Raw genomic sequence first — 20743 nt, 5'->3', positions numbered from 1 at the left:
AAGGCTTTAAAGTAAATATCAAAGATGGCAATGTCCATAAAACCGGCATGTCTAATCACAATTGCCGACATGCTAATAAATAAACAAGTCCAATTGAGGCACAAGTTTATCCAACAGATCATAATTAACAGAAAGCAACTTTGAATGCTTTTTAACCGTGTACAGAGTGCAGCTTGTGTTGCGCGGCTCGTGCCCGTGAGCAGCCAGTAGAAAATAGTGGCTGAATCTTTGGTTGACATGTAACTAATATCTCCGTGAGTTATGAATCATAAGAGACACAGGTGTACAGTGCAGCGTGGCTGTCTCACATTAAATGACGTGACTGACAATTACAGTTGAAGTCAGAAGTTTACATACACCTAAGCCAAATACATTAAAACTCAGTTTTTCACAATTCCTGAAATGTCAGGGGCCTGGGTAGCTCAGCAAGTAAAAACGCTGACTACCACACCTGTAGTCGCAAGTTTGAATCCAGGGGGTGTTGAGTGACTCCAGTCAGGCTTCCTAAACAACTAATTGGCCCAGTAGCTAGGGTGGGTAATCACATTGGGTTAACCTCCTTGTGGTCTCTGTAAAGTTTTTCTCACACTCGTGGGGCACATGGTGAGTTGTGCATGGATGTAGCAGAGAATAGCGTGAGCCTCCACATGCGCTAAGTCTCCACAGTAACACGCTCAACAAGCCAGGTGATAAGATGCGGAGGCAACTGAGATTTGTCCTACGCCACCCGGATTGAGGAGAGTCACTACGCCACCACAATGACTTAGAGCACACTGGGAATTGGGCATTCCAAAATGGGGAGAAAAGGGGAGAAAATTAGTTTGAATGACTTCAACCTAAGTATATGTAAACTTCTGACTTCAACTGTAATTATCCATTATGGCTCCATTCACACAGCGCAGGTTTGCCGAATGAAAATTTGCAGCTGTGAGTTTGATTATAGAATGCGGTTGTCATTAGGTTTAACTATAGTGCCATATTAATCTACTATATATAATGCTGAATATGTATATTGATGCTATGCTATGTTAAATGTCATGTCTGATTTGATTTCATCAGAACATTTCAGTAGGGTTTTAAGTAGGGACATTATTAAATGGATAAAGTATGCACTTCCATTAAACATGTATTTTTGAAAATAGTATTTAGATGTAATGAGAGACATTATTATTTTAGAAAAATACAGCTTTAATTTAAAATAATTTAAATGCATGTAATCAGTAACAGTGCGCAAGCAGCGTGTATTTAACATTATTCCATATTTTCAGCAAAGCTAATTATTAGCTAATAATTCCATTTGGTGCCACCATTGCCCTGTTCTAGGCAGATTTTTAATAACAGTGCTAAATTGAACATTTTTTGCATCTGTCTTTGAAATTATAATAATTATAATAATACAACTTTCAAATACAACTTGATTCAGGCTTAGTTTAAAGAATCATAAAATGCACCGAACCGTGAGCTCAGTATCGTGTACTGAATCCTGAGATGAGTGAACTGTTACACCCCTAGTCAACACTATCTCATGGGGTCTTTAAAATGAATTTGACAGAAATAAAAGGACACTCATGACAGATGTCTCAAATTTGTCTCATGGACACCACTGAAATTTCACAAATCAGGCAAATACCTCCTTCATGGCCATCAGTTCACCAGTGTCCACATTGATGCATGTGTAAACCTTCCCGTACTGCCCTTCACCTTTAAACAGACAACCAATTTTCAATTACAGATTTTGATTTCCAGATCAATTTCAGAAGTTTTCAGAAAATGCTATAAGGTCTCTGCTGTCTGAAGCATGCATACTGATGAGCACTCACCAATCTTGTTGCCTCTCTGCCATTTAAAGGTGACCTTGCGCAGGCCTACGTGCATGACGTTGTCGTAGGACTTGGGGGTGTTGCACACCTGGCCGATGATGTTGCGCTGTCTCATGAGGGTGTAGTGCTTGTCGTCGAAGGCAAATATGGAGCTCCGTACTGTCTCCATAGGGCTCTGACGGGCCGCTGTGTCTGCAGGAAAATCAGAGTAGGGTCTCACATCAGAGAGGGAATACATTTCTAATATAACAAGAAAATGTAAAACAATGAGAATAACTAAAAAGATTTAAGATTTAAAGGCTGGAAGATTTTTATTGATGATTTTTATGGAAGATGTTATTGAAGATTAACACTGTATATTTGCATTGGTTTTTTATGGCAATATAAAATTAAGCAACATTGTGATGATTTGACAGCTCTTTTTATTTGGCCATTGACTTTCGTAAAGATTCATTTAACTATAACACTTGCAGTATGAGAGTTTTGAGTTTTAATGATCAGTCTCTGATTTAAACTTCCACAGCAAATATAGTACTAAAATAGAGTCGGTAGAGTTCAAACTGTCATTTTAAATGAATCAATTCAAAACTCTGATTCAATCATTTGTTAAATCTCTGTGGCATATTAATTAAAATGTTTTAGTAAAAATACAAATATCTCAGTTTAATATATGAATTGTTATATTGGTGCATATGAATGAAATTATTTTAATATTTCGAGTAGAAATAGAATTAAAAATATGATTTTGAGCCATTTCAGAGCAAATACATAAACACTGACAATGACGTGATGCCTTCTTTTTCTGTTCATCTGTATTTTTTCATTTAAAAAAAATATGAAACTGTTTTTTAAAGTAATATTTATATGTCGAACCTCTTTGGTGCTGTCATAAATCACGTGGTGCATTTAGATTTTTAATTTCTGTGGTTGCAATTTTAATCACTGATACAATATGCTAAAGAAGAGCCTTTTGTTATGCTTTATCTTTTAATCATTTGAAAGAAAAATGGATCTGTAAATGTCACAAAAAACTGAGAAACTGATCTGAAAAGATAAATATAAAAAAATTACTTACAGATTTAAGAAATCAGAATGCAAACTAATTATCAAAACACTTCACTGTACTACTAATAACCTTTTAAAATATTGTGCATGGTAGGGTTATTTATTATTTTAAGTAAATATTATGGTCGAACCATAGTACTATTTTTAGGGGCAAGAACAGTTTAAGATGGTACAAACACATTAAACTAATTTAATTTAAATGTTTAATATTGTTGTTTAAAAAAAACACTTAAAATATTTGAACTATGCTAAAAAATATTAAATATTTTTCTATTTGAAAAAACAGTCCCTAAAAAATTCTACAATATCGAAAATCACCAAAAGACTAAGATATTATTTTGTTTTCCACATGCCCAAAATGCATTATTTTATTTATTTTCATTGTGTCCGACCTTTTGACTGGCTGATGAAGTTGCGGAGCTCCCAGCTGCGACGGGCAGTACTGCTCGGGTCTCCTTTAGGATACGAGGGTTCTGGTATGGCAACAGAAAAAGAGAATCAGTCTACTTAAGGAAAGAGACATTTTATGCAAGGTCAGGTGCATCGATACCAAACTACTGAACAGTTTAAATGTCAAAGCACACACCTTCTCTGTCCTCTGTTGGACTGGAGTGACGGCTGAGGGATTTAAACTCTGCCGCCACAGAGGACAGACGGTCGTTCTCATGTACACTGGATCCCCTGTTAGGCAGAAAAGAGTCACATATGCATGTACGGTTACAGACACAACCTACACTCAGATAAGAAGCCATTTTAAGAATGTCAACAAAGCATGCAAGCAAACACGTAGAGTGAGAGATATTAGTTATGTTGTTATGCATGCTTAGTCTAACAGCAACAAAAAAAAGTCAATGGGAAAGTAGTGCATAATAGTGCAGCAGCGTAGAAGCCACTACAAGCAGCATTAAGCTCTTTCAAACCACATACAAACACTTCTTCCTTTGTGAATGATGAAAATATAGCGCACATCAATTGATTTCAATATAAAAGTTGTTGACATGAAATGTTAAGCAGTAGGCTGTGGTGTGACATGCTATAATTCTTTTGAAGCTTTTTTGAAATCAGCATTTTTCAAATTCTTGTAAATTTTCATGCATGCTGTCTTTATAACCTCTAATTGACTGCTTTTATTTACAATTCATTTGGAATACCACAGGACTATTTAAGTGTACTGCAACAGGGAACAAAAAAGCAAATAAAAAGTTTATTAACTATGGCAAAATAAAAACAAACAAACAAACAAAAAAACACATTTCATATAAGAGGACACATTCATATAAAATGTAACCGAAGTTCTTAAAAATGCCAATTAATAGTTATTAAAGATCAGAAACCATAAACTGCCAACATTTCGGCTAATGAACTATAATAAACTGGCTAATTATCTATATTACTTTCCTGTAAAATTGTTAATTGTCATTAAAATGCCTTTGGGACTGTCTGTATAAGCAAATGATGCATGCTTAAGCACACTACAACAGAGGATAATAATAAGGACACTATGCAAATTGTATAAGTTATAATTCACAAAACATGTTAATCATTCAAGCATTTCATCAGCAAAAGTCTTAACCAACTACTTAAGTGCATAGTCTTGCGGCATCCAAATGTGATCATGAATATTTTGGGTTTAGTATATATACAGTTTACTGTCTGGCAAGGAGTTTAAAGGTGAAAAATGTGAAATTTTTTTAATTCTCTCATCATTTACCCACCTTGATGTCATCCCAAATGGGTATGACTTTCTGTATTCTGCAGAACACAAACAAAGATTTTTAGAAGAATATCTCAGCACTGTAGGTCCATACAATTCAAGTATATAGTGACCAAAACTTTGAAGCTCCAAAAAGCACATAAAAGTAATCCATAAAATTCCATTGGTTTAATCCATGTTTCCTGAAGTGATCCAATCAGTTTTGCATGAGAACAGACCAAAATATAATGAATTTTTCACTGTATATCTTGCCATTGCAGACTCTTTTGCAGTCCCTGATGTATGTGCAGAGCATTAAATGGCACTAGGAAGTGTAATCACGCTTAAAATCATGATCACAAAAGAGAATGCAGATATATATATCAATTGGATCACTTTAGAAGACAGATTAAACCACTAGAGTCAAATTGATTACTTTTATGCTGCCTTTATGTGCTTTTTGGAGCTTCAAAGCTTTGGGCCCTATTCACACTATTCACATAGTATGGACCAACAAAGCGGAGATCTGCTTCTACAAATCTTTTCCCTTTTGTGTTTTGCAGAAGAAAGTCATACACTTTCATCTTTCATACTCATTCATTTTTAGGTGAACTATTCCTTTAAGGAGGAGCACAATCACTTTTTTTATTCATCTTAATTAGGTTGTATCATCCATTTTGTATTATTTTGTTTCAACTTATAATATTAGTAAAATATTGCTTTGCACCAAAAACATCATAATGTAGTCATTTTAATTTTGAGTTTGGTATGTTTTTAACTAACATTAAACACTTTTATTTTAAAAGATCAAGAAAAATTTTGATTCCTTGTGATGTAGCTACTTTAATATTTTATCCTGTGTGAAAACAGCATTTCTTGTCAAAAGGTACGAGGTTTTCTAATGGTCTTGAATAAAATCTTTAGAGAAGGATTCTAGGGAGATTTTATGACACCCATCATCCTGTTGTTGGCAGGATGTTTAATGGCAGATTCAGTTATGAATCTTATGAGAGCTGCTGTTCTGACACAGAGGTTTTGCTTAAACTGTTGAAAATGTTGCAGAGCTCCGCCTGGGGATATAAGGGGTGGTCCTGACTACCTGATGTCATTGGGGGTGCTGCCGGAAGATTTGGTGGTATGGCTGTGTTCCCCTGGGGGTAACGGATGGGTGGGGCGGGGACCAAGGGGACACAACTGGGTACGCAGATCACATGGGAGACTCCGAGAGCTGTGGTGGAAAAACACACTGAGGGCCTCAGCATTGTGCTTTTGGATGTGAAGGGTGTGTGAGCGACTGTGTATATTAAATTAGGCAGAGTTTTAAACGTGCTCTAACATCAACACACAAACACACCAATATCAAGCTCTACATTGCAGCACAGATTGAGTTTGAAGCATTAATATAAGCATGACTAATTTATTTACACCTTTCTCCAGTTTAAAAAAACAGAGCACTAGGGCATGCAAAGGAAGTCAATATTTACAAACGTAAAAATGCTGAAATTAGCTGTATTAGCTGCTGTGTAAACCCAGGACTCTGCCTACCTAAAACCCTCAGCATGAGCTGAAGGGATGAAGAGATACGGGTTCGGAGGGTCGCTGTGGCAACGGGGCACTTTGACAGGTCGAGGGCTGTTCCGTGGGCCTGCTGTAAAATGACACCAAATGTCGTCAGAATCTAATGCAATTCAGTCAAGTCAAGCTCTTAATTGTCATTGTACAGGTACAACTATATTAATTTAGTACTAAACTGTAACAACTGCCCAACTTAAACTTTTTGAAAGTGATTTCCCAAACATTCCTCACTTCTGTCACTGCCAGGAAAAACAGATATTCTATACCAAACTTGCACCATTGATTGAAGGGATAGTTCTCCCAAAAAATGTAATTCTCTCATCATTTACTCGCCCTCATATCATCCCTGATGTGTATGACTTTCTTTCTTCTGCTGAACACTATTTCAACTCTGTTAGGTCCATACAATGCAAGTGAACTGGGATCAGATCATTGTGGCACCAAAATAATCCACAAAACTCCAGTGGTTAAATTCATATCTTCAAAAGTGATTTAATAGGTGTGGGTGAGAAACGCATACAAATATAAGCCCCTTTTTTACTATAAATCTCCACTTTCATTTTTACATCCGAAAGTCACATCTGGTGCCTGTTCAGTTTCACTTTCACATCTGTAGTGGATATTTCGAGAAAAAAAGGAATTACATTTTGTTCTGTTTCTCACACACACCTGTTATAGTGCATCTGAATATATGGCTTTAAACACTGGAGTCATATGGATTACTTTTGTTTCCTTTATGTGATTTTTGGAGCTACAAATGTAGCCATTCACTTGCGTTGTATGGACCTACAGAGCTGAAATATGTTTCTAAAAATCTTTGTGTTCTGCTGAAGAAAGAAAGTGTCTTTCAAAAACAGTAATAGCTGAATCGTCTTTTAATGAAGTTCAGGAGAACACTTACCAAAGTACATACTGCTGACTGGACTGTGCGGTTTCCCTATAACATGTCCGATGCACTCATTCATCAGAGCCTGCAGACTCTGCACGACACAATTTTAAAGATTATAAACTCAATTACAACCCATCACAGATATAAAAAAAATAAATAATAATAATAATAGCTATCTCACCAGAAAGTCATCTTCTGGCAAGGCCGATATAAAAGCTGGCTCAATCGCTTGAAGAAAATCAAAGCCCTGTGTTGCCCATCTTGAGATGAAACAAAAAAAATTACAGTCAAATAACATTAGTGAACATGATAAAAGAACAAAGTGGTGAGATAATTCATTTAGCAACAAGCTGAAAGCATTTCCTGTGGATATTAATGTCTTTGAGGGATGAAAGACTGACCGTGGACGAGTGCCTCTCCCACTTTCACACTTTGTGAGGACAAAGTTCATCCACTTGCGAGCAAAAGCGATGTAGCGTTCCCCGATCTGCCGCCTGAACTCTCCAGACATCAGACGCACAACCTCTTTATGGTACTGCAGGGACAGCACAAACATGCTTTTACTTTTCTCATTTGAATCGTATAGTCATTTGCCCACAGATCTGTTTGGTCACAGTTTACATTGTTATATATCATTTATATGGTACATATTGTGCATTCTGTGTGTTACTGTTTGACATTTCATACCCTTCCACACTACTGATTCCATTGCTGCACTACATACCTGAGCTATTGCACTATTTACATTTGCTTGACTTTCCTATCATGCTTGGTATTTCAATTTTATTTTATTTACTTGATTTATTTTTTCTTATTTATTTTTTTGTTGTTCTATAGTATCATATGGAGAGTCACAAACCTAATTTCGCTGTACCTGTGCAATAATAATGGTATTTATACAATGTCAATAAAGATATTCTATTCTATTCTATACTAGCACCCATGTAAAACTTGTCACCATGATGCTAGGGCGTCATGGGTGGATGCCAGGATGTTACTATGCAGTTGCTAAGGTGTTCTGAGTGGTTGTTAGTGTCTTGCTATGCGGTTGCTGGATGGTTACATACAGCATTTGAAATTAACACCTGCCAACCCGCCAATAGCTGGTATTTTTGATCATCTACCCGCCACTTTGGTGGGCGGCCTGTACGTCTCAGAGTGACACATGACAAGACATGCCATTAGACACAAAGATGCATGCTTGAAGAAACATACTTGATTATATTTTGAAGAACAGACAAAAGAAAAAACATTGATGCGTGTGTCTGATTCTCTGTGTGTTCAGAGGTTCTGTGGCGCACTGCCACGGACACTACAGACCACACGAATGCATAGAGTTCTCACTCTTTTACACTCTTTCTTCCCAAACAATTCAACTTTAGTTTCATCTGTACACAAAACATTTTCCAAGGTATCAGGTTGGTCTTTGGCACACTTTAGATGCCATAGGCACCATGCCCATTTAATGTTTTCCGAATAGTAGCCTCATGAACAGACATGTTAACTAGTTCCAATGATTCCTTCAAGTCTTTAGCTGTCATTCTATGGTTCTTTTTACCTCACTGAGCATTCTGAGGTGTGCCCTTGAGTCATCTAGGCTGGATGGCCACTTCTAAGGAGAGTAGCCACAGTACTAAATCATCTTCTGAGATCTCTTTTTTGCGAGGCATGGACCACATCAGCAGATGCTTCTTGTGAAAAGCAAACTCAAAATGTTTGAGTGCTTTTTATGAGTCAAAGTACATCTAACCCACACCTCCAATCTCACTTCAATAATTGGATGCCAGGTTTGCCAACTCCAGACTCTAATTAGTTTTTGCTGACATCATTTGCCTAGGAGTTCACATACGTTTTCAACCTAAACTGTGAATATTCTGCAACAATCCTATAATTGTAGTAATTGTGTTATTAGTTAAAACCAAATGTGTTTGTTTATTACTGTAACTTAGATCAAACCTGTTTTAAAACAAATGTATACATAAATGCAGGTAATTCCAAAGGGTTCACACACACACACACACACACACACACACACATATATATGTACATATATATATATATATATATATATATATATATATATATATATATATATATATATATATATATATATATATATATTAAAATTGGGCATTCACTACTGTGGCTGGTTGGCAAAGTTACAAACAAAAGTTAATTTCATACCATTGTTACATACTAGCCCGTGTTCATACAATGAAAGGACACCATATGTGTCATTGTACTTTTGGGACAAAACTGCACACTGTGTTATGTTTGAATACACGGTGGATCATTTGTGTGGCTCTGACCTCAAAGGCAAAGTTGTATCCCTGGATCATGGCCTCTCTGTAATACTGCTGCAGTGTGGCTTTCTCCGTCTCTTCCACTTCGGCCTCAAACTCTGATGTGAACATGTATTCCACACGGTCGATTGCAGTGTTGATCTTGATGCACAGCTGAAGAGCCTCATTCTGAAAAAGCAAACAATTTCCTTAAAGGAGCAATTCAGTACAATACAATCCAAATGTACTGTACTTGTGATTAGAACTAATGTACTATTTGCAAACATCCTGTTGGTGAAGGAAACTAAGACGCAGTTATACGTTTTCAATTCATCGCATAACAAATCTAACTTTTGCCTTTGGAGCAAAACCATCAAAAGTCTTTGTGCTCTTTAAGGCAGGACTTGCTGGTGTGTTTGTTGCAACATATCTAATTTTCATCTCCCTAAATGACAGTGTATGAGATGATTTTACCCCATTCTCCATTCGTTTGCTATATCAGCATTGCGTGAAGCAGACTGAAAACTTTGCTTGATGTAATATGAAAGTGGGTCTCCACAAACTCCAATGACATCAAGTAGAGAACTGCTGATATGTGATAAAAGATAGAAGGAAAGAAGGGACCACAAGATAATAGTTTGCGTTTCTTCACCTTGAGTTTTTCCAGTGCGCAGACAATGAGTGGCTGGCTGGATGTCTGTTCTCGGCTGAGTGTGAGAAGATCTTCCATCGACTGCTGGAAGGCCTTGCGTTGTGACACCAGGTGCGCTGACTGCATCACAATCAGCAGGAGATTGTCCACCTGGGAATCCAGAATGAAATTAAGAGGCAACATATATACTACATTGGCAAAGTCATGTACCTCCTTCTAATAAATAGGTTTGGCTCAGCCCTTTAATTCCAGTAGGGACAAATTTAAATGCTTCAGCATACAATGACATTCTAGAGAATTGTGTGCTTGCAACTTTCTGGCAAAATTTGAGGCATCATTTGTGACAAATTCTAACAGCCATATTCCAACATACTGTATTGTGGAAAGCCTTCCTAGAAGAGTGGAAGCTGTTTTACTATTATGGTTTTACTATTAAATGTTCAACAATCACATATGTGTGTTTGGGTAACCACCCACCTTTATAGCTAAATAGTGTGTTTGAATCCATGGAAGTCAAAATCAAGTTATATCCTATTAATTACTTGGAATGATAATGCAAACAAATTAAGCAATTAGAATAACATGAGTTGAAAACTTCTAACCTCAAGCATATCCAACTTCATACCTTCATGACACGTAACGTGTCCACCGTCTCCACTTGAGGCACCAGTTTAAGCACATTGCCATCCCACTCGGCCCAGGTGCCATCAGCGGTCGAGTCCCCGAATCTGTGCTTGCTCATGAGCAGGTAGGCCTCGTCCTCTGGGTTCTCGTCCGGCTCTTTTGAGCAGTCCTTTCCTGCAGCCGCGTTTAGCAGCTGTAAGATGACCAGCCGCTGCTCCCTCAGACCACAAGGGACAAACACCTGCAGCTCCTCCAGTCCTGGGATTTGAACCTAAGAAAACACGAAGTTGTTTCATATGGATTCAATGTCCTTGAACAGCATATATATCCAATCAGAATCCAAAACAATCAATCTGACTGACCAAGAATGTGCTTTGAGATTTTATATGCTATGTTATCAACATCCAGTAGTAATATACAAATGTTACAAATCAGTTAATACAATGATAAAGAACTACAATAATAATGTGTCATAACAGTCCATCAATATCACAGGAGAAATATGTTTTTACCTTCACATAATTCTTGGTCTTCAGTGCCTGCAGGAGAGCGGTTACTCCACTGGTTAAGCTGAATTCTGCTGCAATCTCAAGATCCTGAGGGGGAATAAAACAGAAGATTACGTTAAACGGTCCATCACTGTGCCGAGAAGGGTGGAAGCGGGTCTGTAAAACACTCACTTTGCGCAGCATCTTGGCAAAGCCCAGCGCTTTAGACGCTCTCTCCCTTGCCTCGTGGAAGAGCTCTTTGAGCGAGCGACTTGTCTCAATCACCGAACGTCTGCAGGGAAAGAAAAACACAGGGATGAATGATGCTGAAAGATGTTTAAAAATATGTTATATAAAATATTAGATCATGCAATCCAATGATCAAAATTAAGCAGTCAATATGACCAAAATGCACATTCCTGCTTTGATCAGTGCTGTGTGTTCAGAGAGGTTAATTACTCATGAAGTGTTCTCTCAGACACACCTGATTTCATCTGAGGCAGTGCTGTCATCCGCACACTCCCAGAACTCATTGCCACTCTTCTGAAGGCCTGCATCCAGGAAGTCTCCAGTGGATTTTAACAGCATTCCAGCAATATCACTAAAAACACAAGAATACTGATGAATCAATGTTCTTAATCGCACTGTGTTAGTGATGCTTATAATATGCACTTTAATTTTGATGTAGTGGTTTATTTGAATTTCTGCTATAAAATTCTGGTTAATAAAATCTTTTTGTTTCTTTCCTGCATCAATAAAGACAATGTCCCAAAATGCTATTCTTTTAACACAATGAATGAGGAGTACATGTGAAACAGCTAGTGCACCAGGTGAGAGACCAACCAAAAGAGCTTGCCGGACTGGGCCTCTCCGCCCCGGATGTATGGGGTGATGACTTTAGTGAAGTTCCACTCCTCCTCCAGCAGGTTCTTCAGGCTGTGGGAGGCTTGAGGCAGCTGCTGCAACATCTGGATCCAGCTGCGCATGTAGTCAAAGTACACCTGCGTGCACAGATACACACAATAAACAGATGCCATGCTGAATGCTGTCTCGTTTAGAGTTGGAAACTCTGATTAGTTTTAACATTTCAGTTCATTTAGACAGTTCTTTCAACAAAAGTTCAAAAACATTTGAGTCATCAATCAAAAGTATTATCTGAAGTCCTTTTACATGTTCGATTTTGAAATAAAAATATTTAGCTAGTTAAATGCTAATGCTTATCACTACAATTGGTTAAAGGTTAAGAGTGGATTTTTTTTTTGTTTATTCAACTTTTATCCATGTTATTTTCTTATTTTTTTTTATTCTGTTAGGTGGCGCTAAGGGAGCAGCAATTTCACACTTGGCCTTCAAGTTACATAAATTATGATATTTCTATTTGTATTTATGTGTTTCAGTTTGAAAATGTCATCCTAATTGTAGTTAAAGTGGAGATTTAGAGTAAAAAAGGACTTAAATATTATTCCATTTCTCACCCACACCTATCATATTGCTTCAGAAGATATGGATTTAAACGCTGGAGTCATATGGATTACGTCTATGTTTCCTTATGTGATTTTTGGAGCTAAAAATACCTGATCATTATTCACTTGCATTGTATGTATGGACCTACAGAGCGGAGATTCTAAAAATCTTGGTTTGTTTTTTGCTGATGAAAGAAAGTCATACACATCTGGGATGGCATGAGGGTGAGTAAATGATGAGACAATTTTCATTTCTGGGTGAATCATTTTTAGGTGATTTTTGATCAGTGATGCTTTGAAATACATTTTAAAAAGGACAGTTTAGAAAACTATACTCATTTACAACTGCTGCTCTTTTAGACCAGTGCAGACCGTACTTGTGTTTCTAGCTGAATTGTGTGCTTTTTCTACAGTAACCCCATCTCAGATTACTGCCGTCCAAGAGCTCACCAAAACATGGAACAGAATACAGAATATGAACCACTCAAAAGTCATGTTCCTCTGAACAACACCTTTACCTGTGAAGAATAAAGCCATTTTATAGATTCATCTCAAATCATTTGACTTGGCTTACTTTTAAATAGTTGCTGCCATCCAGACTTTGCTCTTATTTGCTCTATCAAGAGGTATCACTTACAAAAACAACAAATGTAATAAAAGAACAGAGCAGAGCTGGGCAAACAATCCCTGGTAAAGATTAGGAGCCAGCAAACAGAGAGAACCACTCCCACTGAGTCACAGTGATAGAATCATACTGTTAATCTAGATGTCAACAATATCCAGTTTTTTTAATTGCAAACAGTCACGCATATTTTTTTCATGCATGGTGTGACAAACTCACACCATGCAAAATCTTGGTCATGCTACACTGGAATTCTGGAAGTCTTGGTGGACTCTCTCATCTGTACTGGAATTTTGTGTAACATCTTCAAAATTGTCTTTTATTGGACTCACTGTCACTGTCATAAAAGTAAATGTAACTGCGAGACAGAGAGGCTAATTTCAAGTCTGCACAATCCCACCTCTAGCATTTTGTGAAGATCCTCCTCAAACTCATCGATGTTGGCATTAGTCTGTAGACCCTGGGGGTCAGTGACAACACCACGCAGCATGAACAGGTAGTACTGTTTCATCAGGAGCCCTCCTTTAAGAACCTCTTTACACTCACGCACCAACTACAACATACACATAAACACATTTTTAATGCTTCTCAGAATTTAGTTCATTTTGTTTTGTAGAATGTGTGAAAAGCTCTTATTGGGAATCCCCAAACACAGGAAGCATGAAGCATCTCAGAAAAAAATAATGTTCAAATCTGTCATAATTATATAAATCAAACGTAAAACAAAATAAACCATCAATTAGATTCACAACAAAGCACTTAACATAATGAATCAGTCACAAATACATACAATAAAATTTATGATGGACTGATATAGTGGCTAGGCCAATTAATCAATCAATATTTGGCCAATTTGAGATTATCTGCATTATCCAAATAGAATAACAGAGCTAACTGGACCAAGAACCATTCCTGATTAGCAGTGGTTGTTCCCCTTGTGCAAGTTCCTAAATATACCAACTGCCTTGTCAATAAATAATTAGTATAATATACAATAAAAAGTATATTACTTAAATCTAAAATAATAACAATAATAAAAGTGTTGTTGTTAGTTTGTAATAAATACTGTGTAAAGCTGTTCATTTGTGTAGAAAAACCCGTGTCGATTAACCACAGAAAATTAAAACTAGTATTTACAAACAACAGTCAAATAGGTTTAAATTTAAAATAAGGATATGAAAATGTATATAAAAACCTTTGCATTTTTGTGGACACATTTTAGGTTTAAACACATAGGTAACGCAGTAGGTAAGTAATGACCTGTTTGATGCTGAGCAGGGACGGTTCCCCTGCAGGCCTTTGCTCAAGTCGCAGTTTGAGGCACTCGTGAATGACATTTAGCAGCACACGGCAAAGCACCAAGAAGGCCGGCCGGAATGAGGGCAGGTCCATGTCCATAAGCTCCTCCCACGATACCCGTCCTGACCCTGCCTCTTCCTGACCACCCAGGTGACGAGATAGCTCGGGAAGGTAATCACAGTGCAAAGAACCTGGGACCGCCGACAACTAACAGGAAGTGCAATGACAATATGGATTAAGACTTTTTTGTATATTAATCTGGTAAGGAACACAAAAAAGAATGCATCGACCTCAAAGCTAATGCTCAATATTGAATCTGCATATACTGATGCTTCACAATACTGATAAGTAATGATGAAAGGAAACGGACTATGAGCTATGTTTACATGCACCGATTGGTCAAATGAAATCAATTATATTTAATTATAGAAGATTCCAAATCAACTGTTAATAAGAACCTCCAAACTCTGCAATCCGAAGAAAATATTGGTTTACATGCAAACATTTTTGCACATGCAAAGAGAAGCATTTAGTATCAACATTACCATAGCAACGAGAAATGGGAAAGAGTCAAGTGTAGACAGCTTCAGACTATAGAGGGAGCAATCTAGTTTTGCAGCGTCGTGTGCGCCCTCCTCCAATAACTAGACATCTCTGAATGCGAATACATAGCAAAGATTGGTGGGAAAGAGTTGTCATGCACCGAACAAGGAAATTTTGTAATGGATTGTGAAAGCAGTAGATTTGTAACGTTTACATGTCAATTAATTTCCCTATATATTTGCACCAACTTTTCAATTGTAAAGGAAATAGAAATTTAATTTGTATCCAGCTCAATCAGATGCACGTAAACATAGCAATTGACATCCAAAGAAGCATCTAGGCCTAAACAACAATTCAAACTTCCAAACAACCAAATGGCTATGAAGCCAACAGAAACTTTTACATTTTCTCCAATATTCTTTACATTCAGAAGCAAACTAATGTCCTCCAAGAAACCAGAAGTTCGACAGTTCCTCTCTCACCTCTAGAGCCGGCATGCGACTCAACAGTGCAGTTCTGGACCTCTGCAGTGAACGATCCATCAGCTTGTGCAGTCTAAGAATCAGTTTACGCAGTCCCATTTGTTTAAGTGCCTTATCCACAAATGGCCTGTAGATGGCAGTGGGACAACACTGGGTCTCGCTGTCCCGTGGGAGGAACTCCTCTTCCGACATGAGGCGTGAGCACATTGGCGTGAGGCAGGGCGACTGCTCTCCGTTGCTATCTGCCTCACTCAGGGTCCTTTCCTCTCCATCATTTTCGGCCGTGAAGGTAGCAGTGGACTCTGTTTCATCCTCGTCTACCTCCTCGTCGCCACGTGAGCATCTAGGTGAGGGGATCTCAAAGACAGGCCAGCCGATGCGGGAAAGGTCCCTGAGGCCCAGCACGGTGCCCATCACTCGCAATTTCTGGTTAAGGTCCTGAGTGATATTGAGCCACAAGCAGAGCGCCTGCACCCTGCCTTGGAAGTCCCGAGCTGCGTACTTCTCATAGTCTTTCTGCAGGGTTTGCAAAGATGGGTACAGAGCTTCCACTGACTCCAACAGTGACATGACTCGCTTTACCTGATCAAAGGCAATTCGTTGCCTTTGCAGGTGCTCTCGGCACTCCAATGTTGAAGAAAAAGGAGCAGCAGCGTCAACCTCGCCCCAAGACATGGAGGTGCTGAAACTAAATGGATCATTCCTGCAATTGGTTTCTCCAGGATAAAAGTCACTCTGTTCTGTTGTGAGGTTGCTTTCATGCCCAGATAGGCTGCTATAGTCCACTTTGAAGTGCAGTACCTCGTTGATGATGTCAGGTATGGCTTGGCGGGCGGTGTACAGGTACAGGTCCTGCTCAGTGATGCTACGGCGGGCATGCCAGGCTTGCAACTCCAGCCAGATGACCTCATTGTTCTGGCCCATGAAGGCCATATTCTCCAGGCCTCGCTGCTCCTTCTCTTTCTTCTTGGACGACATGGAAGTTAGCTTGAGCAGGAGCCGCAGGGTCTCAAAGAACTTGAGGCGGTCCGCCGGACAGTCGGTGCGAGAGGTCTGCCGATGGGTGCGCACAGGGAGCATGCCCAGGCTCAGGTAGGGCTTGCGGGGGTCCATGTTTCGAGAGCCGATGGCACTGGATTTAGAGACTGATTCAAGCATGAAGGAGCCCTCAAAGGTCTTCTTGCTATCTCGCTCGTTGGAGCGCTGGTTGAAGCGCTGCTTCTTCTCCTGCTTGTAGCAGTGCTCTTCAGGAGGTTCAACCGATCGGGCTCCTTCGCGTTCTCTTTGAGACAACGGGATGGAGGAACACGGCTTCTCTGTAGATGAGAGAACAGGTGCAAATTAATGACAAACAACCAAACTCATACAATGTTTTATACAATGTGGTTACTAATGAATGAATGTGGCTACATATGAAAGTTTTTTTTTTATTTTGAAAAGATTATTTCCTCAGTCTCATTTCTACATCTACTTACTTTGCTTACCTCGCAACTGTCCTTTTGTATAATGTGAAAGAAATACAAAAGAACTATACAAAAGCTTTATTTTGCTGTGTCCTGAGTCATTTGCCGATCTATCAACAAGGTCCACAACATTTGGCATTTTGAAATAATCAACAGTGCCCACTTGGCTGGAAAATGTCACATGCATCAATTGTCATTCAACAGATCTTAAGCTGTTGAATGTGCAACAGGTCACCCCAGAAGAATGTTTAAAGGGGCCTAAGACCAAATGCAGTTTCAAAAATGTGCAAAGTTACCTTTGCCCTTAAACCCCTGGCCACTTCTCTGGTGTTTGTTGGACATGCGTTTGATCAGCCGAGGAGTACGGGGAGGGGAGGTAGCATACAGAATCTCCTCTTCCTGGCTGGGATTGTCCGAAGACTCATCCACCTCAGTGGACTCATCCACCTCAGACACATCTTTGTAGGAGTTCCTCGGCCTGCACAAGAAACAAATGTGACATGACTATGCCATAATGCTGCAATTAAATAAAAAACAGACACTAAAGGTTCAGCGTGGATTTGTCAAACTCCATAGTGTATTACTTATGTTACATTCCATCTACACTGGAAGTGACTGATGACACATTGCAAAGGCTTGAGATTTTCCATTCTGCAAGTGTTCAGACAGCATATCATCTAAGAATGTACACTAACCACAAACCAAGCAGCTGAAAACTCAAGGCTAGACTTTAGACATTGGTGCGGCATGTGTGGCAGCTTTTTGCAGCAGCTCCATGTAGGTTTTTGTCTTTTTATTTATTTAAATTTGTCTTCTCTCATATTCCTTTATTGTACTAAACTGTGATGCATTTTTTTTTTACAGTTTCTATTTTGTATTTATGATTCGGCTGTAACGCTTCAATTTCCCCTTGGGGATGAATAGTATCATTTTGAAAATAGTAAACTAGGGCTGGGACGACGCGTCGACGTAATCGATGACGTCGACGCATAAAATACGTCGACGCAAAATATGCGCGTCGATTCATCAGACCAAAACAAAGATGGCGGCGCCGGAGAGTAGAAGCAAAACGAGTGGCTCCTCAGACTACCAGAAGTGCAAGGCGGCACGCACTCGTTCATCTAAAGTGTGGGAATTCTTTAATTTAAAAGGAAAAAATTCGTCTTTGCAAAATGGAGATGGCTTTCCATTCTAGCACCACGGCAATGCACCAGCACTAGGGCTGGGATGACGTCGACGCAAAAAATACGTCGACACAAAATATGCGCGTCGAATTGTCAGACCCAAAACAAAGATGGCGGCGCCGGCGCCAACACGAGTGGCTCCTCAGACTATCAGAAGTGCAAGGCGGCATGCACTCGTTCCTCTAAAGTATGGGAATTATTTAATTTAAAAGGAAAAAATTCCGTGATATGTCATCTTTGCAAAATGGAGATGGCCTTCCATTCTAGTGCCACCCGGGAGCAGCCGCAGATGACAGAGCACCGTAAGTTTTTTTTTCAACTCCCCACTTTGCACTCGATGTTGGAGTAAGCTATAATAAGTTGTCGACACCTAAAGTTTTCGCTTATAGCTATTAATAATGCGCTTATAGCTATGAATGTCGTGAAAAATACATAGAGGACACTGACAACGCGCTGACAGACAGGACCAAGCAGGTAACATTTAATGAAGTCTCAACTTTCAAATTTGGTCATTCAAAGAAAATTAAACCATAAATAGGCCTACTATTTTGTGGCTCTTTAATGTGTCGTGACAGATTGCCTCAGTTAAAGCTGCTCGTGAACCGATCATCTTCTCCTTGGTTAATTTATAGCATCAAATAGGCTAAACATGAATGTAGCCTACATCAGAAGGACTGTTGTTTTAACCGCGGAAAGACATCAGTACAGTAGCCTACAATCCATTATTCAAATTCAAATCCACCGACGTTAATCTTCTCTCTCCTGACTACTTTGTCGGACAAAAATGGCGTATTATGATTGATTGATCAGATCGCCAGTCAATCAAACTCCCAGCAAATGTTTTTTTTTTTTTTTACATTTTATACACCCCTACCCCCGATGAAACAGGTATTACCGGTGTTGTCACAAGTCGATTAATCGAATCGAAATCGAATCGGACTGAAAAAAATGAATCGTTAGATTAATCGAAGCATCGGAAAAATAATCACTAGATTAATCGTTTAAAAAATAATCGTTTATCCCAGCCCTGTAGTAAACAAGTACATATCTTACTTTATTTTTAAATGATAGACTAAAATTTAATTCGCATAGGCCATTTCAGAATAGGTAAGCAAGTTAAGAAACAAAAGATGATTTCAATTAGTAGGCCAGAACCAGAATCATCACAAGCTGGCTTTGATCAAACGGTCAGATGTTACTGAAATATGTAACAAATAAATTTATAGCAAACAATTCACACATACGTTAAGCCTAATTTTAAGTAAAATCCCATAAAACCATTTATCCCATAGGCAAAGAAACCAACAAAGGTTGCTGAGACAAACAGTGTATGTAGGTGGGTGTATTTGGACAAGTGCATGTCTCTCTGTGTGTGTGAGTGTGGGAGGAATATAATATTGATATGGGGCCACTGTCAGGCAACGGAGGAGGGATCACTTTCACAGTGGGGTCAGCCTTTGGTCCAGTTTGTTTCACTCACAAAGAGCTATGAAAGCAAAGTCAGAGTCATCCATCTGCCACTCACACACATAAAATCACCCACAGTCCCTCAGGGAGTCTGCAGAAAGCCCCAAAGTCCATCAGACACCTGCTGTAGAGCAATTGAGGTCCTCATGCCAGAAATTTCAGATGCAGCCCGCCCAACACCCCCCACCACAACGGCTGCCACTGAACATATGGACACAACCAAAAGCCCTGGAGACATTTACATTAAGCTGACTAATATCACTACAAGAGAAAATAGAAAGCTTCTGCACCTTTAATGCAATAGGAATGTGCAAAACGACATACTTTTATATGTGACATATAGCACTACCAGTAGACCGATTCCCAAACAAATCAGTATTTTGATCCAGTTCTATTGAACCTACAGCACAAGACATAACAAGCAATGGTGTTATCATATTCCCAAACAAATGACTCTTTTGAGTTGGTTCTTTTCAGTGAATCAATAACTGTTGTCCGATTCCCAAAAGCATGACTTTATGAGCCGGCTCTTTTTTAGGGAATCAAAAAGTCTTATGGATCACTTGGAGCTGACTGAATTATTTGACAAACTCAAGAAATGCTACTCTTTTGTAGTGTTGTCAGGGTACCAAAATTTCAGTAGTCGGTACCGATACGGTGTAATTTCAAGGTTCTCGATACCAATTTTGGTACTACAACATAAATATGCTAATATGACAATGTGCTATTGAACACACCTGTTTAGCCCATTAAAATAAAGTTACTTTTCAATGTACATAATAAATGAAAAGAAATCCATGTTTCCTTCGTGTTTCTCAATCAAGGATGCATTGCTTAAGTGTTTTTAAGTAGTGCCCTACTGAAATCTGTTTTTCTCCCCTTTTCTCACCAATTTGGAATGCTCAATTCCCAATGCACTGAGTCTGAGTCAATCAATACTAGCGGAGATACCCAGGCCCCCTTAATCTATTTTATTCTTTACCAAATCATGCTTTCCTTTTTTTATTATTATTTTCCATAACTTTTCCATGTTTTAGTTTAATTTCATCATCAAAATGGTGTCTAATTAATTCATTCTTAACTCTTTTAACAAGTGAAAACAAAACCTAACATGTCATTGCATTTTTTTTTT

At 38.7% G+C, this 20743-nt stretch overlaps 1 protein-coding gene across 3 annotated transcripts in view; it reads right to left on the bottom strand.

Annotated features, from left to right (window-relative positions):
- Positions 1-20743, bottom strand: part of LOC127617954 (mitogen-activated protein kinase kinase kinase 4-like) — a 44144-nt gene that overhangs the window by 9421 nt on the left and 13980 nt on the right. For 2 of the 3 annotated variants that reach the window (XM_052090139.1, XM_052090141.1), the window contains exons 2-21: positions 17257-17438; positions 15498-16813; positions 14434-14679; positions 13574-13726; positions 11932-12089; positions 11573-11689; positions 11281-11380; positions 11113-11196; positions 10602-10871; positions 9977-10126; positions 9352-9513; positions 7444-7577; positions 7224-7302; positions 7055-7133; positions 6124-6226; positions 5678-5806; positions 3472-3566; positions 3278-3358; positions 1821-2012; positions 1631-1701 (exon numbers count right to left, since the gene is read on the bottom strand). In XM_052090139.1, the coding sequence (XP_051946099.1) occupies positions 1631-1701; positions 1821-2012; positions 3278-3358; positions 3472-3566; positions 5678-5806; positions 6124-6226; positions 7055-7133; positions 7224-7302; positions 7444-7577; positions 9352-9513; positions 9977-10126; positions 10602-10871; positions 11113-11196; positions 11281-11380; positions 11573-11689; positions 11932-12089; positions 13574-13726; positions 14434-14679; positions 15498-16813; positions 17257-17438 (3901 nt within the window). The remainder of the gene's footprint in view (positions 1-1630; positions 1702-1820; positions 2013-3277; positions 3359-3471; positions 3567-5677; positions 5807-6123; positions 6227-7054; positions 7134-7223; positions 7303-7443; positions 7578-9351; positions 9514-9976; positions 10127-10601; positions 10872-11112; positions 11197-11280; positions 11381-11572; positions 11690-11931; positions 12090-13573; positions 13727-14433; positions 14680-15497; positions 16814-17256; positions 17439-20743) is intronic. The other variant, XM_052090142.1, reaches the window with a different exon arrangement.

Source organism: Xyrauchen texanus, chromosome 24 (genome assembly GCF_025860055.1).
Source record: "Xyrauchen texanus isolate HMW12.3.18 chromosome 24, RBS_HiC_50CHRs, whole genome shotgun sequence".
Classification (NCBI taxonomy): Eukaryota; Metazoa; Chordata; class Actinopteri; order Cypriniformes; family Catostomidae; genus Xyrauchen; species Xyrauchen texanus.
The sequence above is the reverse complement of the archived record's forward strand: the minus strand, read 5'-3'. Positions and strand labels throughout refer to the sequence as shown.